The sequence below is a fragment of the Chelonoidis abingdonii genome, chromosome 8 (assembly GCF_003597395.2).
Source record: "Chelonoidis abingdonii isolate Lonesome George chromosome 8, CheloAbing_2.0, whole genome shotgun sequence".
Classification (NCBI taxonomy): Eukaryota; Metazoa; Chordata; order Testudines; family Testudinidae; genus Chelonoidis; species Chelonoidis abingdonii.
The window spans coordinates 33,405,885-33,430,633 of record NC_133776.1 but is presented as its reverse complement, the minus strand read 5'-3'; the positions used below and the strand labels follow the sequence as shown (position 1 = coordinate 33,430,633).

The 24,749-nt window shown below is 43.9% G+C and overlaps 1 protein-coding gene across 6 annotated transcripts in view; it reads right to left on the bottom strand.

Moving 5' to 3' along the window:
• Positions 1–24,749, bottom strand: part of TFDP2 (transcription factor Dp-2) — a 172,971-nt gene that overhangs the window by 40,534 nt on the left and 107,688 nt on the right. For 5 of the 6 annotated variants that reach the window (XM_032765646.2, XM_075068491.1, XM_032765649.2 and 2 more), the window contains 2 exons: positions 14,623–14,744; positions 2,863–2,910 (listed from right to left, as the gene is read on the bottom strand). In XM_032765646.2, the coding sequence (XP_032621537.1) occupies positions 2,863–2,910; positions 14,623–14,744 (170 nt within the window). The remainder of the gene's footprint in view (positions 1–2,862; positions 2,911–14,622; positions 14,745–24,749) is intronic. The other variant, XM_075068492.1, reaches the window with a different exon arrangement.

The window sequence follows — 24,749 nt, the reverse complement described above, 5'->3', positions numbered from 1 at the left end:
TAGATGTAGATAGTTGTGATGCTGAAAATTGTGGGTAGTGATCTTCGATTTTATCGTTGTTGTCTTTTCCATTGGGGTTCATAATGCTTCTGGGGAGGAGGGAACTCAGCCAGATGGGATCTCTGTGCCAACTGTGACTTAACAGATCTCCCTTTTTTTTTTTGGGTAGGTGTGTAAATTCCCCTGGAACACAACGTGATTCTGGAGTCTTTTAATGTGTGGTTGGATTCTTCTGTTCTTTCTCCAAATAACTTGGATCCTTCAAATGGAAAAGTCTTCCACAGTGGATTGTACCTCTTTGGAAAGCCGGAAAGGTGAAACCATGAAGCTTTCTGCATGACCACTGTGGTTGAGATGGAGTGAGCAGCTGTACCAGCAATGTCCAGAGAGGCCTGCAACTGTGTCCTTGCAAGGAGCTGACCCTCAGAAATGATTGCCTAAAACTGTTCTCCTTGACCAGTTGGGAGATGTTCGATGAAGCCATTTAATTTAGAGTAGTTGACAGGATTGTATTTTGCCGTAAAGGCTTGATAATTAGCAATCCTAAATTGTGGGGTCACTGATTAATATGATTTCCTTCCAAATAAATCCAGTCATTTCCAGTCCTTGTCATCAGGTGCCGATTTAGCGTGGTGCTGTCTGCCATGTTCATTTACAGCATTGACAAGGGAATTCAGGAATGGGCGAGAAAATAAAAAGTCTGTGTCTTTAGAGGGAACACAATATTTTGTCTGCTCTTTTGTATGTGGGAGGAATTTTGGCTGGTGTCTGCCATACAGTTTTCACTAGGTTGAGCAAGGTCCCATTGACAGGGAGCATAATGTGAGCTGATGAAGTATGCAGGATATCCAGCAACTTATGTTGTGATTTCTTCAAGCAAAATTTGTACCGAGTTTGCTACGCTCTCTTAATGAGCTCTTGAAGCTATCTGAAGTCATCTGCCAGAGTTGGTGGGGAAGGCATCAGGAGAGGACAAAGCTGTTCATCACAGGAGTAACCTCCTTATTAGACTCACTTCCTGTTCTTCAAACATCTTCTCTTGAGGATCAGGAGGTCTGGATAGAGAAGCTGAAGGAGATTGTCTTCCTCTATCCCTTTGGGTGACATGAGATGTCCTTGAGACTTGGTGTTTATAGGCTGCCAGTGGGTCCCAGTAGGGCCATTGAGGTGGTGCTAAGTGTGTGGGTGGGGACACCCAAGGGTGTCCATACCAACTGGGTAAGCTTTGCCTTCCATGGCAGTAAACTGAGGTTGTAGCAATTTCTGGGTGGCTGGCTTCTTGACATTGTAACGGGGAGCCTTCCACAGACACTGAATAAAAATCCTCATCATCCTTTTCATTGTTGCTTGACAGAGGTGAAACAGTCATGGATGCTGGGGGAGACTGCCTTAGTACTGCACATAAGTTAGTGGACCGAGACATGGCTAATATCAGGATCATGTCAGTGCCTAGTAGACGCGTCTCTGAGATTAGTAAGTCTTCAGAGAAATTAAATTCCTGCAGTAGCGGTGGGTACCACTGAGGTAAGATGAGCAGTAGACGCTGATGTAGATGGAGACGACGATACCAGGAGTCTTCTGCATTCCAATGAATGGCCAGTAGGTGTTGTTCTGGTCTTCTGTGGAGCCGAAGTACTTGGTACAGAGGCACAAGAGGACTTCGTAGTGCTGCTTTGGAGGAGCTATATTGCTCTCTATCACTCCTTTCCCCTGATGGTACTGATCTTCCCGAGTCTATGCCCTTAGAATCTTTAGACTTATTGGTGGTACTGGTACCTGAGGAGCCTGCTGCCTCGTGGGTACCCAGCCACTGGTACTGAGGTGGTTGACCTGGTCTGGGATCTCTCTCTCTCTTTTCTCAGGGGGCTTGTAGCCCACTTCTTTGAGAGAAACACAAAGATTTACTCTCTGAAGTCACCAGAGAGTGTTGAGCCAAGGACATTGGTAGAATTGACTTAGTCGAAGACCACTGTACAGGAGTGGTCAGGGCTGGGGTCAGAGGTTGGTCTGAGTGAACTTTCCATTATGAGGCATCTCAATTTTAGTTCACGGTTCTTCCTCCACTTTCATTTTAGTTTCACACAAAAAGTGCCCTTTTGAGGCACGTGTGATTCTCTGAGGCAGCAAATGGAGCAGGAATGTCCATCACTGACTGGAATGGCTTGTCGACAGGAGAGAGAACGTTTCAACATGGGGAAGCTGGGCATATCTTTTCCAAGGTTCACTTCTCAAGAGAGAAGAGACAGAGAAGAACTAACTAAGGTCAGGAAGTTAGATATTTTAACAACTAAATAGAGGAGAAAAAAAAAGGGGGAGTATTAACACTAATGGAAACTCTAGGAACTACACTATTAACTGCAAAACAAAAATGAGATATAGATAATGAACTCTGAAATTGGACTCCAAGGCTCTGTCTCAGGTGAAAGGCATTTGAGAAAGAACTGAGGGCGGCTCACTTGCACTGAGGCAGAGCACAAGATGGGAAGAGCGCATGTGCGGGCTCAATGGACACTGCTACCTAAAATCTCTGATCTGAGGTGCAAGGACGTGAATACAGCTGGAGTGGGGCACCTATATGGACAGTACTTGAAGAAGAAACATAGTTTAACACCTGTGTTTGTTACATAGAAAACCAGAACCATCCCACTTCTGGGAAAGTGTTTCATTTATTTTTAATGGCTCTCTTTTTTGTCTTTGGTGACTACAGACATACTATTCTAACTAAAGTAGTTTAGCTAAGGAATAAGAGTAATGGAAAACTACTGTAAGTGGGAACTAGACATCTCTTTCTCTCTCAAGTTGGAACTGAAAGTAAATCTGGTTACAAATACACATACAGAACACACATTCAGCAATACTCACCTTTCTGAAAAATCTGATTGTATAAATTCCCGAGCCCGTTTTCTGTCCCTAGGGAGAGGGAAAATTTTTTTTTAATTTAACATCTTTCTTTTATGCAGGGACCAAGAAAATATATACATTTTGTATATAGGAATATTAATAGCCTTGTATTTGAGCATTTTAAAAAATCATTCATTTTTAAGTACAGTTAAATGTACTATGCAAACTATAATGAGAGAAAAAATAATGCAAATATCACCTGACAGAATTTAAATGAGAAATGGTTAAAATTTTGGACGCAGCATGGTGCAGAGAACAGAATATCACAGTGGGAGTGAGGAAACAGATTCTATTCCCAGGTTTGCCACTGATTTGCTGCGTGACCACAGGCAAGTCACTTGGGCTGGCATTATTCAATGTGCCTAAGGGAGCTAGACAACCAAATCCCACTGAAATTCAGTGGATTTGAGTCACTAAGCCCCTTAGGCTCCTTTGAAAATCCCAGTCTTAAATTCTGTGCCAATCTTAAATTCTGTGTTTTTCTCATCTTAAGGGGATGATAATAGTTCCCTTTATAAAGAACTTTGAGATCTACAGACGAAAAGACGAAAAAATTATTAAGTATTAAGATTTTATGACGGATAATGTATTCACATATCATCCACCTTATATCTTTGTAATATAACAAGATCCTACAATTTAAGAAAGAACAGATACTTACCCTATACTAACTGTATGTATACTCAATCAGTGCACATTCTACTATAGGTGTGCATGCATGCGCAAATGGATTTCACAGTAGAATCTAGTGGAGTTGTGAATGCACCATGTGCCTTCTTGTGATTGGGCATAAAGGGTGGGGTTGTTGTGACTCATTTTCCCCGCAATTTGAACCCTATGGTAGCAGAGGACTCTGAAAGTAGGGATGGGGGTGGTTAGTGGGACCCACATGGACCACATTAAATTTGAAGAACCATAGTTACTGCAGGCTAAGTAACCCCTCTCCCTTCTTTGAGTACATGTCTAGTGTGGATCACACAGTAAATGACTGGCAAGCAGTACCCCTGCTGGATGGTGGTATGTGTAGTAGCTGCATCAGTCAGGGATTGGAGCACTCCCCCAAATTTGGCATCTGCTCTGGCAGCTAAGTCCAGTGTGAAATGCTTATCAAGACTGAGTGGATTACTCCATGTTGTTGCCTTGCAGATCTTGAAAACTGGAACACTCCTGAAGCAGGCAGAGGATGCTGCTTGAGCGCTGGTGGAATGAGTTTTGATGTTCAGTAGGAGAGGTACACCAGCCAAATGGTAACACAGTGAGATACAGCATGTTATCCATTCAGATATCCTTTGTGATGATATGGCCTGGACTTCGGAGTGGCCAGCAACAGCCAGAAATAAATAGGGAAACCGTCTGAACTATTTGGTTCTGTCAACATAATAAGGCAGGCTCTGGAAATGTTCAATGTGCGTAACTTCCTCTCCAGGTAAGAATGTAGTTTTGGGAAGAAGACTGGCAGATTGCTTGATTCAGATGTAATTTTACGACTAGCTGGGTGATGTATTTATGGATAAGGTAATGCTAAAATCTTACCCTATGAAACATCGGGGAGGGAGGGTCAGCCACAAGCACCTTGCACACTCTCTTGACTGAAGTGATTGCAACTAGGAAGACAGTCTTCAGAGTGAGATGACAACCAGCATTCTGAAAGGGACTCAGAGAGAGACCTCATGAATCTTGACAGGATAATACTAAGGTTGCAGACAGGTTCTCTGACCAGGCCCTGAGACACTTTGACATTATCAAGTGAGAGATGACTGAATAAGACTGTACAGGTGGATAGCAAATAGAGATTGCTGCAAAGTGGACTTTAATTAGAGCTGAATGTAAGGCTGGAGTGTTGTAAATGCATCAACTAGTTGAGGCTCTGCAGTACTGAAGACTGCATATGGTCCAGACTCAGTTGGAATGTTCAAATTAAGAAACTCTTCCATTTTGACAAACAAGTCCTCTGGAGGACATCTTCCTGATCTGTATCAGGATCTTTTGGACTTTTCTAGAGCAGTCCCTGTCTTTATCCAGCCAATATCCAAGCCTGTCAGGTGCAGTGACTTAAGATCAGAATGGAGTATCTGACTGTGCTCCTGTGAGAAGAGGTCCAGGAAGTCTGGGAGATGAATCAGAAGCTGAATGGACAGCTGCAGCAGATTTGCCAGCCAAAACTGCTTTGGCAAGTATGAAGCTAGGAGAATGATCACAGCTGTCTCTTAATTTTGGAAATCAGTTTGGGTATCAGTGGAACTGGTGGAAAGGGGGGCTGGATACCACTGTAGAAGGCAGGCATCAGCCAAGGAGTCTAGGCTCTTGCACCCTCTGGAATGCCTGATGTTGTCCTTGGTGGTAAACAGTTTTATCATGAGAAACCTCTCCGCCCTTTATGATTAATCTCTACAGGGACCGCTTGTGATTGGATAGAGATTAGAGAGAAATAGAGACATTAAGATAATGGAGATATACCAATCTCCTAGAATTGGGAGGGACCCCAAAGGGTCATCGAGTCCAGCCCCCTGCCTTCACTAGCAGGACCAAGTTCTGATTTTGACCCAGATCCCTAAGTGGCCCCCTCAAGGATTGAACTCACAACCCTGGGCTTAGCAGGCCAATGCTCAAACCACTGAGCTATCCTTGCTCAGGAAGGCTGCCATGTCACAGTTAACTTCCGTAAGTAAAGGGCCATCACAATTATCCTGTGTTGGTGGCACCCTGTCCAGAGCTTGATGGACTCCAGACAGAGAGGAGACAAGCATGCGCCTCCCTGCTTGTTGATGAAGTGCATTACACATGTTGTCCATCCAGATCTTCATTGCAGAATTCTGAAAAACAGATAGGAAGGCCAGGCAGGCTAGCCTGATGTGTCTGAACTCCAGAACACTGATGTGGAACCCCCTGTTCTGAGTGATAGCTACTGCATCAACAGGCATTTGTCTTCAGGAAGGTATGCTTTAACTGTTCTAGGAGTCATAGGCTCCTATGAACTTTATCATTCGTGATGAGCTAAGAGAGAATTTTGTGTAGTAGGCACCTTAGCTCAGAGAACAGGGACAGGACATATTCTAACCTTGCCACCATCTCCTTCTATGAACTGCCCTGAGTCAGCCAATCGTTGAGGTAAGGGTAAATGGGAATGCCCTTCCTTCTGAGATGGGTCACTGGTACTTCTAGGCACTTTGTAAAAACTCAGTGTCACGGAGAGCCTGAAATGCAGTACCTTACACTGGTAATGACTGGTTCCCACTGTGAATCGTACGTACTCCATGTGCACCAGATGGACAGCTATGGGTCTCTCATTCCCTGTGCTGTTCCTGGTCTGGTTGAGGACTCGGATGGGGTATCCTTCAAGGAATGATGTTTTGTGTCCTCCCTCTGAGACCTACCTTCACATTTGATGCTATATTTGGATTCCATCTGTCTCTGTTGTCTTTACGTACAGGCATGGTTGCCAGTTTTGATGCCTGTGTTAGAGAGACCAGCACAGGTGCTAGAGCAGTTGATGGTGAGACTGTCATTATTGAGGCTCTCAGTGTTGAAAACTTCACTGATGTTGAAGTAATCAGTGTTGAAGTTACTGGTGCCAGTTATGGCGGTGCTCTCTTTACCTTCTCTCCAGTGTTTGATTCTGGGGTACGATTTGTGCTCAAGGGAGCTCTGGCCACTGCTGGCTCATTTGGCCTTGCTCTAATAGTGATCTTCATTTCTGGGTCCAAAGTTACCGTCAACGATTGCTCTAGCAGATATAGCTTGAGCTGGGTGTCCCTGGATGACAAGGACTTGCACACAGAGCACCTGTCTGGGATACGGCATTCCCCTAGGCAGGAGGCGGCACTGACTGTGTCCATCCTTGGTGATCAGTCACTCACAGGAGGCCACGGTTTAAACTCTTAAAATTTGGAGTTTCCCACAAGGTGTGGTGGTTAGCATGAAGTGCCTGGTTTACAGGAGGGTCCCTGGTAACTTTTTTCTTCTCTCTCTGTCAAGATAAATATTTCTTTACAAATTTGATGACAAATGGTTTTAAAGTCTCTAAGAAGAATAGTGTGTTGGCCAGATGGTAAGTTCCTTCTCACTGCCATGAGTGATGAGAGGGAACAGAGAGGGTCAGAGTCACTCTACCTTTAATCCCTTGTGTAGGAGCATGAGGCGGCACAGGGTGCATGTGCGGTCCTGACACTCTGTTATTCAAAAGAATCTGATCTCGCGTGCGTGATGTACATGCACACCTGGTGTAAGATTCAGACACAGAACTTTGGAATCTTAATCAGAACATCAACAGATTAGGAATAATCATTTGGACCAAGAGAATTTTGCAAATCACAAAAGTCTGGCTGTCCTTCAATACTAGATGTAGAAAAGAAAAGAGTCTTCTATATCAACTAGTATGACAGAAATCTGAAAGTCAATTTGTATTTACCAGGCACTCTAAATACCCTGCTATCATAGAATTCAAATATCACAGTAGCATACACGCTAATAGAAAAAGACAAAAACATAAGAGGGCCAACCTACTGACGGGCATATGTTGGATTTACTCCCCCACAATTCAGAACCAGTTTCTCTTCCAGAAGATAAAAAAACCTGGCCAACTGGTCATGCAGTTTACTTGTTAATTAATTGTTCAGACTGTCATTTCTGCCACAGAGCAAAAAGTGCTTAACAAGCCTTGTGGCTAAAACATAGGACCAAGAGTCAGGATAGATACAAAAATTCTATTCCCATTTCTGCCACAGACTTACTGGGTACCCTTTGACAAGTCACTTAAACTTTCCATGCCTCCATTTTCCCCTCTTTAAAACTGGGAAGATATTATTGACACACACATCACTGGTTAGAAAGAAGACATTTACCTTTTCCATAACTAGTGTTCTTCGAGATGTGTTGCACATGTCTATTCCACAATAGGTATGCGTGCACCAGTGCCGGAAGTTTTTCCCCCTAATAATACCCATAGGGGAGCGCCCCAGCAACCCCTGGAGTGGCGCCTCCATCAGTTCCCTCTTGCCAGACAACTCCGACAGAGGGGAAGGAGGGTGGGATGTGGAATAGACATCTCGAAGAACACCAGTTACAGAAAAGGTAACTGTCTTTTCTTCGAGTGATTGCTCATGTGTATTCCACAGTAGGTGATTCCAAGCCGTTTCTGTTGGAGGTGAGTAGGGGTTCACAAATTCTCGGGATGGAGTACAGCCCTGCCAAACCCGGCGTCATCCCTGGTTTGGGAGACGATTGCATAGTGCAAGGTGAACGTCTGAACTAAAGACCACGTGGCAGCCCCACAAATGTCCTAGATGGGGATGTGGGCCAAAAAAGGCAGCCAACGAGGCTTGCACTTGAGTCGAATGTGCCTTCACAATTGGTGTTGGAGAGATTTCCACCAGGTCATAACAGGTACGGATGCACGAAATGATCCAGTTGGAGAGCTGTTGAGTGGAGATTGGCTGACCTTTCATGTGCTCGGCTGACGCCAAGAACAGTTGAGAGGACTTTCTGAACAGCTTAGGTTGCTCCAGACAGAAAGCCAGAGCCCGTCTCACATCCAGTGTGTGGAGATGGCGCTCCTCACTGGACATGTGGGGCTTGGGGCAGAGGACCGGTAGAAAAATGTCCTGACCCATGTGATCGGTGGAGACCACCTTTGGGAGGAACGAAGAGCATGGGTGGAGCTGGACGTATGCTTATGAAACACCGTATATGGGGACTTGGAGGTCACAGGTGGGACCAGGAGTACATGGTTAGCGGCTCAAACGGGGGCCCCGTGAGACAGGCCAACACCAGGTTTAGGTCCCACTGCAGGACTGGGGGCCTAACATACTGGAAGAAACGATCCAACCCCTTAAGGAACTGGCCAGTCATAGCATGGGAGAACACCGCGTGGCTCTGCACTGGCAGATGGAAGGCCAATATAGACACCAGGTGCACCCTGACGAGGGCGCCAGGTCCTGGGCTCTAAGGTGGAGGAGGTAGTCCAGAATAAGATGGATCGGTGCGGACACTGGGAAAATGCCCCACTCGTCTGCCCATTTGGAAAATTGAGCCCACTTTGCCAAGTAGGCTCAGCGCGTGGAGGGCCACCTGCTTGCTAGGATCACATGTTGAACCCTTTCTGAGCACGTCCTTTCCTCCCTTCCTAATCATTGAGCAGCCACGCCATGAGGTGGAGTGCCGCTAGGTTGGGGTGGAGGCGGTGGCCTCGGTCCTGGAAATGCAGGTCCAGGCAGGACGGCAAAGGCTACGGTGACCGCCAGGCTCGTGAGGGTCCCGTACCAATACTGCCTGGGCCATGTAGGGCAATCAGAAGGACCTGGGCTTTGTCTGTCTTTATCTTTTCCAGGACCTTGCCAATCAGCGGGGACAGGGGAAAGGAATAGAGAAATTGGCCTCACCAGGACAGGAGGAAGGCATTGCAGATAACACCCCGTCCCAGTGCCTGTCCCCCCAGAGCAGAACCAGGGACAGCGATGGTTTTGCCAAGTTGGGAACAGGTCCACCTGGGGAGTTCCTGTGCACCACCTCATGCGAAGGGTCCCCCAGGAGGGACAGGAGCAGGGGGCGGTTGGGCAGGGAAGAAGTAAACTGGAGGGTGTGGCCCCGGGAGATGGTGTTAGAGGACCCATCGGTCTGAGGTCAGCCCCGACCACTCCGGGAGGAAAGCACACAACCGACTGGAGAAGGAAAATTTTATTGAGGGTGGATCCCTGACGAGAACTGTCAGGGCACCGGCGGGCATCCTGTCAAAACGGCTTTTTCCCTGCCTGCCTGCCCTTGGAGGACCTAGGTTGGGAGGCAGGCCAAGACTGCCTCTGTGGGTGCCTCTTATAGTCCTATAACTTCTTGTAAGCGCCCTCGTTTTTTGGGTGGGCAGCCTGAGTGGGAGTCTACTGCAGCTTGAACTTAGGTTTAGCCGGAGCCGGAACATAGAGACCTAGAGTCTGGAGAATCATGCAGGAGTGTTTCAGGCCATGCAGCTTTGTACCCGTTTGTTCCACAAACAGAGCTTTGCCGTCAAATGGGAGGTCCTGCAGAGAGGTCTGCGCCTCACTGGACAGCTCAGATAACAGGAGCCACGATGCCCTGCTCATGGACACCACAAAGGCCATGGACCGCGCAACCGTGTCCGCTGCATCCAAAATTGCCTGCAGGGTTGCCCTGGCAGCCGTTGCACCGTCCTCCACCAGTGCTTTGAACAACTTCCTGTCATGCTCCTGGAGGGAGTCCTCGAACTTGGGCAGGAAGCTCCACAGATTGAACTCATACCAGCCCAGGAGAGCCTGGTGGTTCGCCACCCATAACTGGAAGCTTGAGCACGAATAAGGTTTCCTTCCAAAAGAGTCCAGCGTCCATTAATTTTTATTTTTTGGTGTAGGGGCTGGCTGGCCCTGCTGCTTCCTATGGTTGACAGACTCAACACCAGGGAGGTAGGAGCAGCGTGGGTTTATAAGTACTTGTGTCCCTTGGCAGGTACAAAATACTTGCATTCTGCTCTCTTAGAGATGGGGGCCAATGAGGCTGGTGTTTGTCACAGGGCATTTGAAATTTTTGCCACCCCTTCATGGAGAGGCAAGGCCACGCTGCCCGGTGCCGAGGAGGACAGCACATTAAACAGGGAGTCCGAGGGCTTCTCCATCTCCTTTGCTTGGAGGTGGAGGCTTGATACCACCTTTTTGAAGAGTTCTTGGTGGGCCCTGAAGTCTTCCTGCAGGGCAGAGCGGTGCCAAGAGTCTCAGCTGGACAGAACCCAACCAGACAGTCTGGTGAGCACTGAGGGCAATCCATGTGGACTTTGCCCTGAATGGTCACTGGGAGATGAATGGCATTGGGAATGGTCCCTCAACCGAGACTGGTACCAAGCTGGGAGCAACTGCGGAGATCTCAGTGGTAGCTTCCCTCTGGAGCATGGGGCTGACGTCAGCGGTGCTCCTGGAACTGGCATGGACATAATGGCATGGACATAACATCCCGGGCAGCCTACAGGGCCTCTGGTGTGGAGGGCATCCGGACATCTGGGGAGGCCTGTTTCAAATGGGCCGGACTACCCTGCTCGGCATGAGTTGGAGGCCTAGAGGCCGGTGTGGATCGAGGACTGCCCGACATGGGACTAGCCTCTGTCCTGGGTTTACTCTGGTACTGCGGTGAAGGCCGCTTTCTAGGCATGCCCTGTGGATGGGGAGTGGTGCCAACTGGTCGATGGTGCTGAAGGGTTGCTGCATACCGACACCATGGTACCTGGTGCTGACTCGGAGTGGCGCACCAGAGCCGGGGTCAGCGCCGACTCCATCAGAATAGCCCAGAGCCTAATGTCCCTCTCTCTCTCTCTTTCTGGGGCTTAAATTATTTGCAAATCTTGCAGCGATCTCTGACATGGGTTTCCCTCAAACAGTGCAGACAGTTCGTGTGCGGATCACGCAGTGGCAAAGATCGCCTACAAGTGTTGCACGACTTGAAACCTGGGGCGTGGGACATGCCCTGGCCTGGGCGCTCTAACTAAACTAAACTAAACTAACTACAGGTACCATACACTGAACTAAACAGGCACTTTTGGGGACAAGCTATAGCAAAGCTGGAGCAAAGCAGTTCCAAAGCACCTTCACTGGCAGGAAGAAGGAACTGAGGATGTGGGGAGCAAGCAGAGCCCCTTATACCGCACCATGGATGTGCCACTCCAGGGGCTGCTGGGGCTCTCCCCTCCAGGTACTCCTAGGGGAAAAGCTTCTGGCACCGGTGCATGTGGCAAGCACACACACCTATCGTGGAATACACATGAGTAATCACTCAAAGAAGAACCGAGGATTACTTAATGTCTGAAAATCGATCTGAGAATCCTGGATGAAACAGCAAAATATTACTGAGAGAGTAATAACATTAATAGTTGATGTAGCATGGTCCAGCCATTTACACAGACTGTGCCTTTTCTGTCTGTCTAGGTTTTTATAATGTCATCCATCACCATAGTATCTCAGCACTTACAGCATTTGTGACAGACTCAGACCAGTAGGGTACATGAGTCTGGTAGAGGGCAAATATACTGGTCACTGGATGAGTAATTTTCTGTGCCCTGAGTGACCAGAGCAGGGGCTGCACTAGAGTAATCAGGAACCTGCTAGAACCAATTAAGGCAGACAGGCTGATTAGAACACCTGCAGCCAATCAAGGCAGGCTAATCAGGGCACCTGGGTTTAAAAAGGAGCTCACTTCAGTTTGTGGTATGTGTGAGGAGCGTCTCTGGAGCAATTCCAAGCAGGGGCGGTTGAGCAAGAGCCCGCGCCAAGGCATGCTAGAGCGCGAGAGGCGTGTTGCTGCTGGCAGACTAAGGTCCTGTACAGCGTTATCAGACACCAGGAGAAAGTGTCCTGTGGTGAGGTAGATAAAGAAGGTGTTCAGAGGAGGCCATGGGGAAGTAGCCCCTCCAGGGAGTTTGTAGCTGTCATGCCAGCTGATTTACAGGAGGCACTAATAAATCTTATTTAACCGTTTTTATAACTCGACGCTTGCACAAAGCAGCACGCGGGAATGTGCTAATAAGTTTGCCGGATGACACAAAGCTGCGGCGTGTATTGCTAACACAGCAGAAGGCACCGGGATACTATACAGGAAGCTCTTGGACCACCTTGTAAACTGGAGTAATAGTAATAGGATGAAATATAGTAGTGAAAATGCAATGTCATGCACTGGCATTAATAATAGAATTTTAGATTATACATGGGGGATGCATCAGCTGGAAGCAACAAGGAGGAGAAGCTCCCGACCTTGGGGTATTTGGTTGATAGCAGGAATGTCTATGAAGCCGCCCAATGAGATATGGCCGTTAAAAAAGCCCAAATGCTAGCAGAAGTTTTAGGGTGATCAGGCGGAGGTATTTCAGCAAGGATCAAGGAGGTGTTAGTACCGTTATATAAGGCCGCTTCGGTGGAGACCCCACCTGGAATATTGTGCTGCAGTTCTGCGTGTCCCATGTTTTAAGAAGATGAATTCAAACTAGATACAGGTTTCAGAGACGGGCTACATAGGATGATCCGAGAATGGAAAACCTGCCTTATGAAAGGTAGACTCAAAGAGCTTGGCGTTGTTTAGCCTGGCCAAAACAAGGTTCCGGAGGAGATATGCTTGCTCCTATATATCAGAGGGGATAACGTTAGCGACGAGGGGAGAGGAAATTTATTTAAGCTTAGTATTAATGAGGGCACAAGGACAAATGGTACAAACTGGATTATTAGGAAGTTTAGACATTGAAATTAACGAAGAGTTCTAACCATCAGGTGGAGCTAAAGCTTTCTGAACAGCCCTTCCAATTGCCGGAAGCTAGTGGGGGCCAAAAAGACTTATCTTGGCTGTTAAGACTAAGCTTGAAAAGTATATGGAGGGGATGATATGTATGGATAGTTTAATATTGGGCAATTGATCTTGGATTATCAGCAGATAAGTCTGCGCAATGGTCTGTGGGGCGATGTTGGTATGCACGGATGGGATTTCTGAGTTACTGCCAGTAGAATCTTTCCTGGGTGCTGGCTGGTGAGTTTCTTGCCCACAGCTCAGGGTTTAGCTGATCGCCATATTTCGGGTCGGGAAGGAATTTCCTCGCAGGGCGGTAAATTGGCAGGCCCTGGGGTTTCTCCTCCTCTGCCAGCATGGGGCGATGTGGCAATGGGTCACTTGCTGTGGATTCTCTGCAGCTTGAGGTCTTTCAAACCACAATTTTGAGCGACTTCAATAAATCATCATGGGTTAGGGGCTGTTATAAAAGTGGATGGGTAGGGTTCTGTGGCCTGCTTTGTGCAGGAGGTCAGACTAGATGATCATGTTGGTCCCTTCTGACCTACGAGTCTATGAGCTGCAATCCACAGGGCCCTGGGCTGGAACCTGGAGTAGAGAGCGGGCCCGAGTTCCCCCCAAACCTCCCAACTCCTGATCAGACACAGGAGGAGTTGATCCAGACTGTGGGTTCCATCAGAGAGGAAGATCACTGAGGTGAGCAAATCTGCCAATAAGCGCAGGACCCACCAAGGTAGAGGAGAGCTGATGTTGATGTTGGGCTACTGAGTATACTTGTCCTTAAAGTCTTACTTGAAAATAAAAAGTTATCTTCAAAAGCATTGTATTAAATCTGTCCATGATATCTTAAGGTGCAGGAATGCTGAAATAAAAAAAAAAAATAAAGGGGTCCTGAAAGATTTTAAAGCTCAAAACTCAATAGCACCTTGCTCTTCAGTCAGAGATCTCTGTGAAAACAACAGATTGCAACACTGTGAATCAGTAATATGAAAATACAGCCATCAACACATTTAGAGTTTGTCACTAGTTTTATGGCCTGTTTTTAAAAAATGCCTGTTAAGGAATGTTTGACCCACCCTTCTACTGTTGGCAAACACCAGTAATCCTTTACAGTAAGGATACTGTAAATTTCTATGGCTCTATGAAGAGTAAGGACTTGTTTTAATTGTGCAAATACATTCAGTTCTTTCCATTACTACCGGAAAATAAGCATCACCACAAACCCATATACAAATTAGGTAGTGAAATAAATCCAGACTGAAATCTTTGGTATATGCAGTTACACACTTATGTATTATAGACATTAAAAGTACAAAATATGCTTAACAGCACACACCCTTTGAACTGTGCAGGAACTAGGATATTTGAGCCAAGATACACATGCAAGAGTATACAGAAGAAAAATCAAAACAGGTTTGCCCCAGTGCCCAGCACTTCTCTTTAAACAAAACAAATTCTTACCCTGGAATCCAGCCAGTGGCTTCTGTTATGTGCGTTTGAGTGACCATTGCTGGTGCTGGGGTGTATGGACTCCCAATCAGAACGCTCCCTGAATTGGTCAGTCTTTGTGGTGTGCTTATGATCTATGAAAATTAGAAACAAAATTACGTTGTATAAAATAATTTAAAAGTAAATGGACATAATTCAACACAGATCATGGTCTTAAGCAAAACAATTTTAGCATTATGTAAACTGCAGTCACATGCACTTAACACTGAAGTGGCATCACTTAAAAATACGGCCTCAAAACTATCTTGCAACATATTATATTCCAGGCCTTAATGTGAGACCCAATTCCACTGTCTTTTGGCAATTTCCTTCAATCTAATCACATCATTGAAAGATTTTCTTAAGTAAAGAGTATGAAACTGAACTTTTTCTCATAAACACATGCTTGCAATACATGTGTCACAGGTGAAAGGCTATATACCGTATATATCTCACAGCTCTCTCTTGATTTTGGGGATCAGTGGAACTTGTGGAAAGGGAGGCTGGATATCACTGCAGAAGGCAGGGATCAACCAAGGAACCTAGGCTCTTGCCCCCTCTGGAACGTTTGATGTCCTTGGCGGCAAACAGTTTTATCATGAGAACTCCCTTTTATGATTAATCTCCAAACTCAAGAAAATTCTGCAGGACTGTAGATGAATTATATAATCATATACATAAAATTACGAAAGCTATACCTTAAAATTCTGTTTAAAATGTTGTCTACATTAAAACATATCTGTTGCAGGTGAATCAGTGGGGTGCAGCTGAATCAGTTCTGACACAGTTGAACTCCAAGTGTAGACAAGTACAAACCAAGTAGCCTAAAATAGTAACTTAATTTCATATTAATCAATCAATCAGTTTATCTGTACTTTTCCTGTAGTGACCCATGTGAGTCAAAACTGCATACCTTAGATTTAGACGGGATTAACAATTTCAATCATTCTGCTAATTTGGTTGGCTCTTATTCGGGCAATAAAAAAAAGCTTACACAAACAATTGTTAACGTTAGTTGAGCTATGTATTCATGACGTTTACAAGTTGTAATGGGTCCACCATAATAGGGATAGGTATAGCCTTCTTGGAACAAATCAGAAGCCTATGTGTACTGTTGACGCTGGGCCTGAATTTTTTCAGTATCCAACATTGCAAATGCCTCATTTGTAGATGAGCATAGGGAGCTACATTTGTCACTGAAGCCATGAGACCCATTAATCATGCAAAAAAAGAAATAACTTGTTCTGGAAATAGATGTAGAAGGTTTATGGCTGATTTTTTCCTTGAGCATCTGTCTCCACTGTTAAGTCCAAGATGGTGCCTGTAAAAGGAATACATTGAGTGGGTATTAGTAATGATTTTTCCCAGTTTATTCTGAGCCTTAAGTTGTTGAAAAGCATACAGATCTGGGACATGACTATAGAGAGGGCCTTCTTTGATGGAACTTTGATAAACCAATCATCTAAACAAGGGAAGATGAAAATACGCTGTCGCTGGTAGGTGGGCAACCAATACCACCACCAGGCATTTTTAAAAAAAACACTTAGGGCCAGAGATAGACGGAAGTGGAGGAACTTGTATTGAAAATTATATTTTCCTATGACAAAATGGAGATATTTGCAGTGAGATGGTCTTACGGATATGTGAAAATAAACACTCTTTAAATCAACAGCTGCAAACCAGTCCTGTTGCATAAGAGAAGGAATTACAGATTCTAGAGACAGCAAGTGGAAGTGGAACCTCTTCATGGAAAAATTCAGTTTCCTCTGATCCAATATTGGATGGAGAGCCCCATTTTTATTTATTTATTTTTTACCATTAGAAAGTACTTTGAATAGAATTATTCCGGTCATCCATAATACTATTAACAAACAATAACTGATTTCATAAGTGATGGCAGTATCATGCCATAAAACTTCCTGATATTTCATGATTCTCATTCCAAAAGTGGTAGATGAAAATTATTTTCTTCCTAATGCATCCATCCTCTTTCTCTCCCTATCAGAAGAAGTTTAATGCATTATACCTCCCTCAGAGCATTGAACTGGTGTCTCCAGCACCAGAGAAATCACAGGTGGATGCATATGGATCACAGGAAAACTTTACCAGCTCCCCCCAAGAGGGTTATCAGCTTCCCCAGACATTGGTTCAACTGATTTAGCAGGCTGAGACAGTCCATCCAAAAAAAGGTGAAATAATTCTGCTTCTGGAGAATTAACCCAAAATATCAAACATTGGGTGTGAAGTCTCCTCTACAGCTATTTACGGCATGCCCAGAATCTTAGCAATTATATTCATTAGTTCAGAATAAGAACTACATTCTCTGAAGGGAATGAAAAAGAAACTAAATTAACAAAGAAAGACTGGCACCAGCCTCTCTGGCTGGAGGAATCTGGTAAGACATCTGTCCTACAGCTCTGGACTATGTGATTAAGGGAATCTCTGAGACTCTGCCACAGAGGGAATTGTCCTTCTTCACCTTTGCTTTAGATCAGTTAAAGCTAAATAAATCTCTTTACTAAACCAAAATATCTACAGAGACAGTACACTGAAACAATATCCTTTTTTATTCTCCAACTATCACCCTTGAAGATCTTACACTATTCATGCAGACCTTGTTTCTGAGAGAAGCTAGATTCTGCTCTCTCGATAATGCATTGTTTCATCTGTCCACCAAATGGTGCCACTGGACAGCAAAGAGGTCTCTCTTCTCCACAACTTTGCAGCATCCCAGTATGGGACTAGAAGAACTCTGAATTGCCACATCAGTGAATGTTATTACCGCTCAATTGCCAAGTCAGTCATTTATCTTTATACTAAGAACTCTGGGAAAGTATTTTTAAAAGAAAGGTTACTTCTCGTCTCTTCTAGTAACTGGAGTTCTTCAAAATGTATGCCCCCTATCTAATCAACTGTGGGGGTCCATGTGCTACATGTTCCAGAAAGCTGAAGATTCTTGCTAGTAGTATCCGTTGGTCTGTGTTCGAGCCCCCTCCTCCTCATGCTTTAAGCATATTAGGTATTCGAAAATACAAGAAATGGAAGCAGATACAGGAAAGCCAGACTGTCCCTTCATCCAAGTTTGAAATCTGGACCACTTTAGATGGTAACAGATTCTAGTAGATTGCTTTTGTGAGTTAATTAGTACATCCTGCACAGATGAAGAACATGACTGTTCAAGCAGCAGAGAATCCTGTGGCACCTTATAGACTAGTCTATAAGTCTATAGTCTATAAGGTGCCACAGGATTCTCTGCTGCTTTTACAGATCCAGACTAACACGGCTACCCCTCTGATACATGACTGTTCAAGAGCAGACTGCTCAAGTCCAATCACTCATGTCATCAGGAGAAGACTGTGGGTCCATATGAAATATCCTGTCCTCCTGGCTTGGACAGGAGAGCTGAGGGCAGTGGAAGATATGTGAAGACTCTGCTGGACAGCTGAAGGAGACTGGTAATGACCACTGCTGATATGGCCAAGTCGGGGCAATGAGTATCATTCTTGCCCTGTGCTGATATATCTTCCTTACCATCTTTTAAATCAATGGGAAGAAAGGAAACAGACACATCAAACCCTTCCTCCAATGCAAAAGGAAGGCATCTGACCGGGATTGTCAGTCTCTGCTTGCTCTGGAACAGAGAGGCAACATATTCTATTGACCCTTACTGTGAATAAGTCAACCTTTGACTGACCTCAGATGGAGAATATAGACTGAGCCAACTAATCCTTTACAGCCCATTTGTGCATCTGAGAGCTGTCTCTGCTAAGATAGCCCATGAACATATTGTTTTCTCCTGCTAGGTGCAGGGCCACAGGATAAAATATCATGACAAACACACTAATGCATAGACTTACTGCTTCTGTGAACAGAAGAGCAGAGTGGGCCGCCCCTGCTTGTTGATATCATCATCATCGGCAATCCCTCAATTCAAGGATGATCTCTACTACGGCTTGTTGATGTAATACATCGCTGATGTATTGTCTGTCATCACCTGTACAACACTCCCTTGTAGGTAAGGGAGGAATGATTTGAGAATCAGATGAACATGTCTTAATTCCAGTACAGTGATATGCAGGGATCCCTCCTGAGAGGGCCAGTGCCCTCAAACTGTCAAATGATTCAGATGTTCTCCTTAACCCGTTGTCGATGTGTCTGAAGTCACTGTCCAGGATGGATTGAATTGTGCACCTCTGAGCACATTTCTCCCAACTGACCATCAGTCTAGGGAGACTATGACATTCTGAGGCATGGTGATCAATGACTGAAGGTTGTTCTAACTTGGCCTGTACACCTGAGACATCCAGTGTTGTAAACATCTCATCCTTAGATGCGCAAAATACATCTCCAATACATCTGTTAGTCTATAAGGTGCCACAGGACTGTTTGCTGCTTTTCACAAAATAGATCTTGTAAGCAGTGGCCACCATGAGACCAAAAAGAATTTTAAACCTTCTGGGTGGGACAGTGTCAATCTGTAACGGTACTAACTAATCTTGATAAATCTGTTCTCTGGTAAAAAAAACTCTGATTTCCACAGAGTCCAGGATGGTACCTACCAAGAGAATCCTTTATGAGGGGCAGAGGATTTTCTCTGGGCAATTAAGAAAGACCCACAGTCTGAAAAGACTTTATCCTTGAAACTGATATGGTTTAACAGCTCCTCATGCAAGAGGGCCTCCAGTAGCCAGTTGTCCAAACAAGAGTAAACAAATATCCTGATTCCTCAGATGACTGTTACTCCACAGAGACAGTTTGTAAAAATTCTGGGTGCTGTGGAAAGGCCAAATGGGAGCACCATGTATGGATAGTGGTGACAAGCCACTATGAATCAAAGATACTTGTGATGATTTTGATGAATGAGATATGAAAATATACATTATTTAGATCGACAGTTGCAAACCAATCCATAACTGACAGCAAAGGGGTTATGGTGGCCAGAGATAAAATGCAGAACCAAAACTTTCAAATGTATTTATTTAAATCCCTTAAATCCAGTATTGGCCAAACCCCACCCCCAATAAGGCCTTAGGTTCCATGATTGCCAGTTACTCCAGTAAGCGGGATTTGGTGCCTGCAGGAGGCAGGCCATATGGTAGTACAAAGCAAGCCACAGGTTTCTGAGTTCTCCCTCCATCTTCCTCCTGCTACAGTTACCACTGTACATCCGAAACAGAATATAACAGTGGATCCAAAGGGAAGAACGGAGATCCAGCTCTTTATGGAGACCCAGTAGGTATCCAAGGCAGAAGAAGCAAAGGGTGGTCCAGAGGAAAACCCCCGATGTCTTGTGGCCTATTCTTCTTAGCACAGGACAAGGAAGACAAACTCAGAACTGGGTAAATATGTCTCCTTTTGGAAACCCTAATCTTCCCATCCAGAAATGATGAAGAAATCAGAGCTGGAAGGTGAACCCTGTCTGTCACAGAGACAGAGCTCTTCAGAACTGACCCCGGAACTGAAAGAAGATCCAAGAATCACAAGACAACATTAGACACAGGTCTGTATCTCTTGTAACTGAAGAGGGAACGGACCTCTGCTTTGGAACTGTAGCAGTTTTGTCAGAATCAGATGGATCTGACAGGTCTGATGTATGGGAAATGGCACTACTAATATTGGTATTTTGGCTCTGAGTCTCCTTTTCTTCTATGCTATGACAGAAGGAACTGAGATTCTGACCCACTGAGCAATTCCATCTTCCTGGAACTGGAAGTCAGAACTGGTAATGGTCCTGTAGCTGCAAGGATTCCATGTGGGTTGAATAGGTGGGAGGAACATGGTATGGCATCAGTGCTGAACTCTCTCTCAGCCTCTCTTCCAGAAATGAAGCAGCTGGATCTGACCACATGGGCCTTCATTTAACCATCCGGATCCTCAGGGGACTGACTGAGTGAGTCGCAGGAACCAAGTCCAACATCAACAGGTGTAGTGGCTTCTTGGAACCCTTCAGTTGTTTGGAGCCATTGGCAGCCACAGTGGCAGAGAGACTGGTCTCTTTCACCCAGCATGAGAGTCCTGACAAGGTCTAGATGGTCTAGTTATGAGGGCTTCTTTTAGGAGGAGGAGCTGCAAGTGAATCTCCCTTTCCTGGGTGTGGAAGTTCAGCAAATAGAACACCCAGAGCATTTTTCTCCCAGGTACTTGAGGTACCACATATGGTTGTCAGATGCAGAGAGGACAGCCAGGCAGGAAGCGCACTTCTTGAATCCAGCTTCTACTGTTTTCTCAGTTCCTCCATAACCCGAAGCCAGGAGAAATCTGAATTCATGAACTAACTATACTTAAAACGAGCTAACACTACTTCTAAGTAGAAAAGAGACTCCAAAGAAACCAGAGCACTTCACATCTGCCCAGGCATGCAGATGGAAGAAACTAGGGCAGTGAGGGAGTTCCATCCCCTTTATAGCCTTGCTCTCAGTGTGTCATGATGCTGAACGGTGGGAGGGCATGGTAGTGCTCTGACTGATGCTGCTAAAAGAGGTTTTTACTGTAAGACAGTACAAGTTGGCACAGCACCTATAAGTGGGAATATGCAGAAACACTTGAAGAGGAACCATTCTTTAGTTTATTTATAAAACACACCCAGATTTTTTACTTCTTAACACTGCTTAAAACAATTCAAATTCAGTCATGAATTTCAGAGGAAGTGTGACTTATAATAGTGGGCAGATAAAACTTAAAGATGTAAAACAAGACAGGTAGTGAAGATATTTTAGAATAGTGCAATTGAGGAGATTGTGAATAAATTGAAATGTTAACTTATTGTAGAACTGATGCCAAATCAGTTCTACAAGTTGTTTGCTTGCAATGCAGCCAGATTGTTATAGTAATTATTTTCAGAAGTGCACTCAAACATTCTCTGGGTTTGAGTCCTTCACTACTTTCTTCTTCTTTTAGTTGTAAGAAACATTAGTTAGCATAAAATTACCATACTCTGCTCAGGCTTGCAAGCAACTAAAATGTCAAGGTGTTGGTTGGCATGAAATACTGCCATAGTTCACCGGCTAACATGCAACTGGATTTCATCATTGTGTATCGTTTTATAAACAAAGGAAGATAACAATGTAATATTGACTTTACTCCAACATTTCATTTTATTCCAGTAAGAATCCTGTGATAAACTTTCCACAAAAAAGCTCTTTCAAGATGCTTATTTTGTTTGGTTGTTGGGCTTTGTGACATCTAAGGAATGACATTTTAGTTATGTTTTGAACACCACATGTATTAGGCTTCAGAATGTATTGTATTCCCTCTTCTGCTGTTTAATGTATTAAAACCTGAATATATATCCATCAGCTACCTATTCTGTTCATGTGGCATAGGGTATTTATTCTAATAGGTTACAACATAATATTTAGAGTACACTCCTTCCATTTTCTTCCCCTCACCTGTCTGTCACTTTAAAATGTCTTAAGAAACACTGCCAATGCTTCCAACAGCCATGTTTGGTTTCTCTTAAAAATACAATTCACATTTCTGTTCCTAATGCTGGCAGTGGACAGTTTAAAAAGAGATGCTTCTGGAAATGGGAGAAACAGCACAAGCCAAGGTATTTGGACAGTTTGATATTATCGGAGCCTGATTGACTTAACTGTATTGCAACTGTGCTGGGAACAAGAGATCCCCCAAGATGGTTGTATCTGCAGAATATAGGGGGACACTAAAATATGGTATACCCATTATGAGTTTACTTCAATACTGACTTAAGAATCAGAAAACCTTAATGGTAGAAATTAAGCAGTGATTAGTTAGTTGATTTAGTTGAGTTTTTTTTTTGAACAGTTAAACCAATATCAAAACTGGATGAAAAACAATGTAACATTCAGAGTTTATAAGCTAAACATTCTGATTAACTATTAAAAAGTTTTGTCCAATTGTTAATCCAGCACTGCAGATTTTAACCCCCTCTTCTTATACTGGTCTCCTTCAGTGCTACAAATGATATAACTTTTCAGCAATTTAGCTCCACCCAGCATGACTCACACATGCCAATTATAATTTAAAATATTATTTTCACATGCTTTTCAGTTTGCTCATGTTGAGTTGCACTTCATCCCCTCTAAGCTTTCACATTGCTAGGCCGAGCTGAAGAGGTTGAGTTCTCCTTTAAGTCATAATACTAACACGCCATAAGAGATAGTATAACTATAATGTCGTCATAGCATTACTATGACAACTAGTAGATTATATTTAGAATGTGCAAACCACTTGAATGTTACAAAAGATGGTCATTATGGCCTTTACTTCTTGTACTCTATTGCCCTCTAGAGTAAACAGACAATAAAGCAGGTCACAGAATGCATTCTTTTAAAAAGTCCAATCTGAAAAAACAGACATAACGGGGCCCAAACTGGTTAACACTGTTTGGCTTTGCCATTACAGATGGGATCTAGTCAGGTTTTTAAGACTAACAATGAATTGTTCTACTCCCTTCAATGTCAAAGGTGCCAACTGTCATAATCAGGAACACTAGAGACACAAGATGGGTGAGGGAATATCTTAAGTTAGTTTCCAAGATCTGAAGAGCTCTCTGTAAGCTTGAAAGCTTGTTTCTCTCACCAACAGAATTTGGTCCAATAAAAGATATTACTTCACCTATCTTTTCTCTCCAATATCCTGGGACCAACACAAAACAAAAAATTCCCTGATAGTTATTTTAGTATCTAATTTTTTATTTTTTTTTTTAACAGTATGCAGAATCCAAGTTTTCCTTTAAAAAACACTCTGAATTGTAGCATTTTCTGTTGCAAAGTAATAATCTTGCTGTCCTGTTAACCAGACTGCCAAAATATAAAACCAAAGCTATTAACTCTATATGAGCTCGTCTTTAGTAATTCTGGTAAAAAAAGGAAGTCAAATCCTAGTGAGGCAAATAGAAAGGAGCACAAACACTGCCAGCTTAAGTGCAAGAGTGTAATAAGAAAAGCCAAAGAGGAGTTTGAAGAACGGCTAGCCAAAAACTCCAAAGGTAATAACAAAATGCTTTTTAACTATATCAGAAGCAGGAAGTCTGCTAAACAACCAGTGGGGCCCCTTGACGATCAAAATACAAAAGGTGCACTTAAAGATGATAAAGTCATTGCAGAGAAACTAAATGGATTCTTTGCTTCAGTCTTCACGGCTGAGGATGTTAGGGAGATTCTCAAACCTGACCCGGCTTTTGTAGGTGACAAATCTGAGGAACTGTCACAGATTGAAGTGTCACTAGAGGAGGTTTTGGAATTAATTGATAAACTCAACATTAACAAGTCACCGGGACCAGATGGCATTCACCCAAGAGTTCTGAAAGAAATGTGAAGTTGCGGAACTATTAACTAAGGTTTGTAACCTGTACTTTAAATCGGATTCAGTACCCAATGATTGGAAGTTAGTTAATGTAATGCCAATATTTAAAAAGGGTTTAGAGGTGTGATCCCGGCAATGACGACAGTAACGTCTAACTCGAGTACCGAGCAAATTAGTTGAAACAATTTATTAAGAATACAATTGTCAGACACATAGAAAAACAAACTGTTGTAATAGTCAACACGGTTGCTTTTAAGGGAAATCGTGTCTTTACTAATCTATTAGAGTTCTTTGAAGTGGGTCAACAAAAAACATGTGGGACCAGAGTGGATCCAGTGACATAGCGTACTAGATTTCCAGAAAGCCTTTGACAAGGGCCCTCACTAAGCCTTACGTAAATTAAGCTGGCATGGGATAAAAAGGGAAGGTTCCTTTAGGATTGAGAATTGGCTAAAAAGACATGGAACAAAGTGGTAGGATTAATGTTAAATTTCAGAATGAGAGGTGGTAACTAGTGGTGTCCCTCAAGGGTCAGTCCTAGACCAATCCTATTCAATTTATTCATAATATATTCTGGAGAAAGGGGTAACAGTTGAGTGGCAAGTTTTGCAGATGATACTAACTACTCAATACTTAAAGACCAAAGCACATTGTGAAGGAACTTCAAAAAGATCTCACAAAACTAAGTGATTGCGCAACAAAAGGGAAATGATTTAATGGATAAATGAAGGTGATGCACATTTGGGAAAATAATCCCAATTATACATACAATATGATGGAGGGCTTAATTTAGCTACAACAGTCAGGAAAAAGAT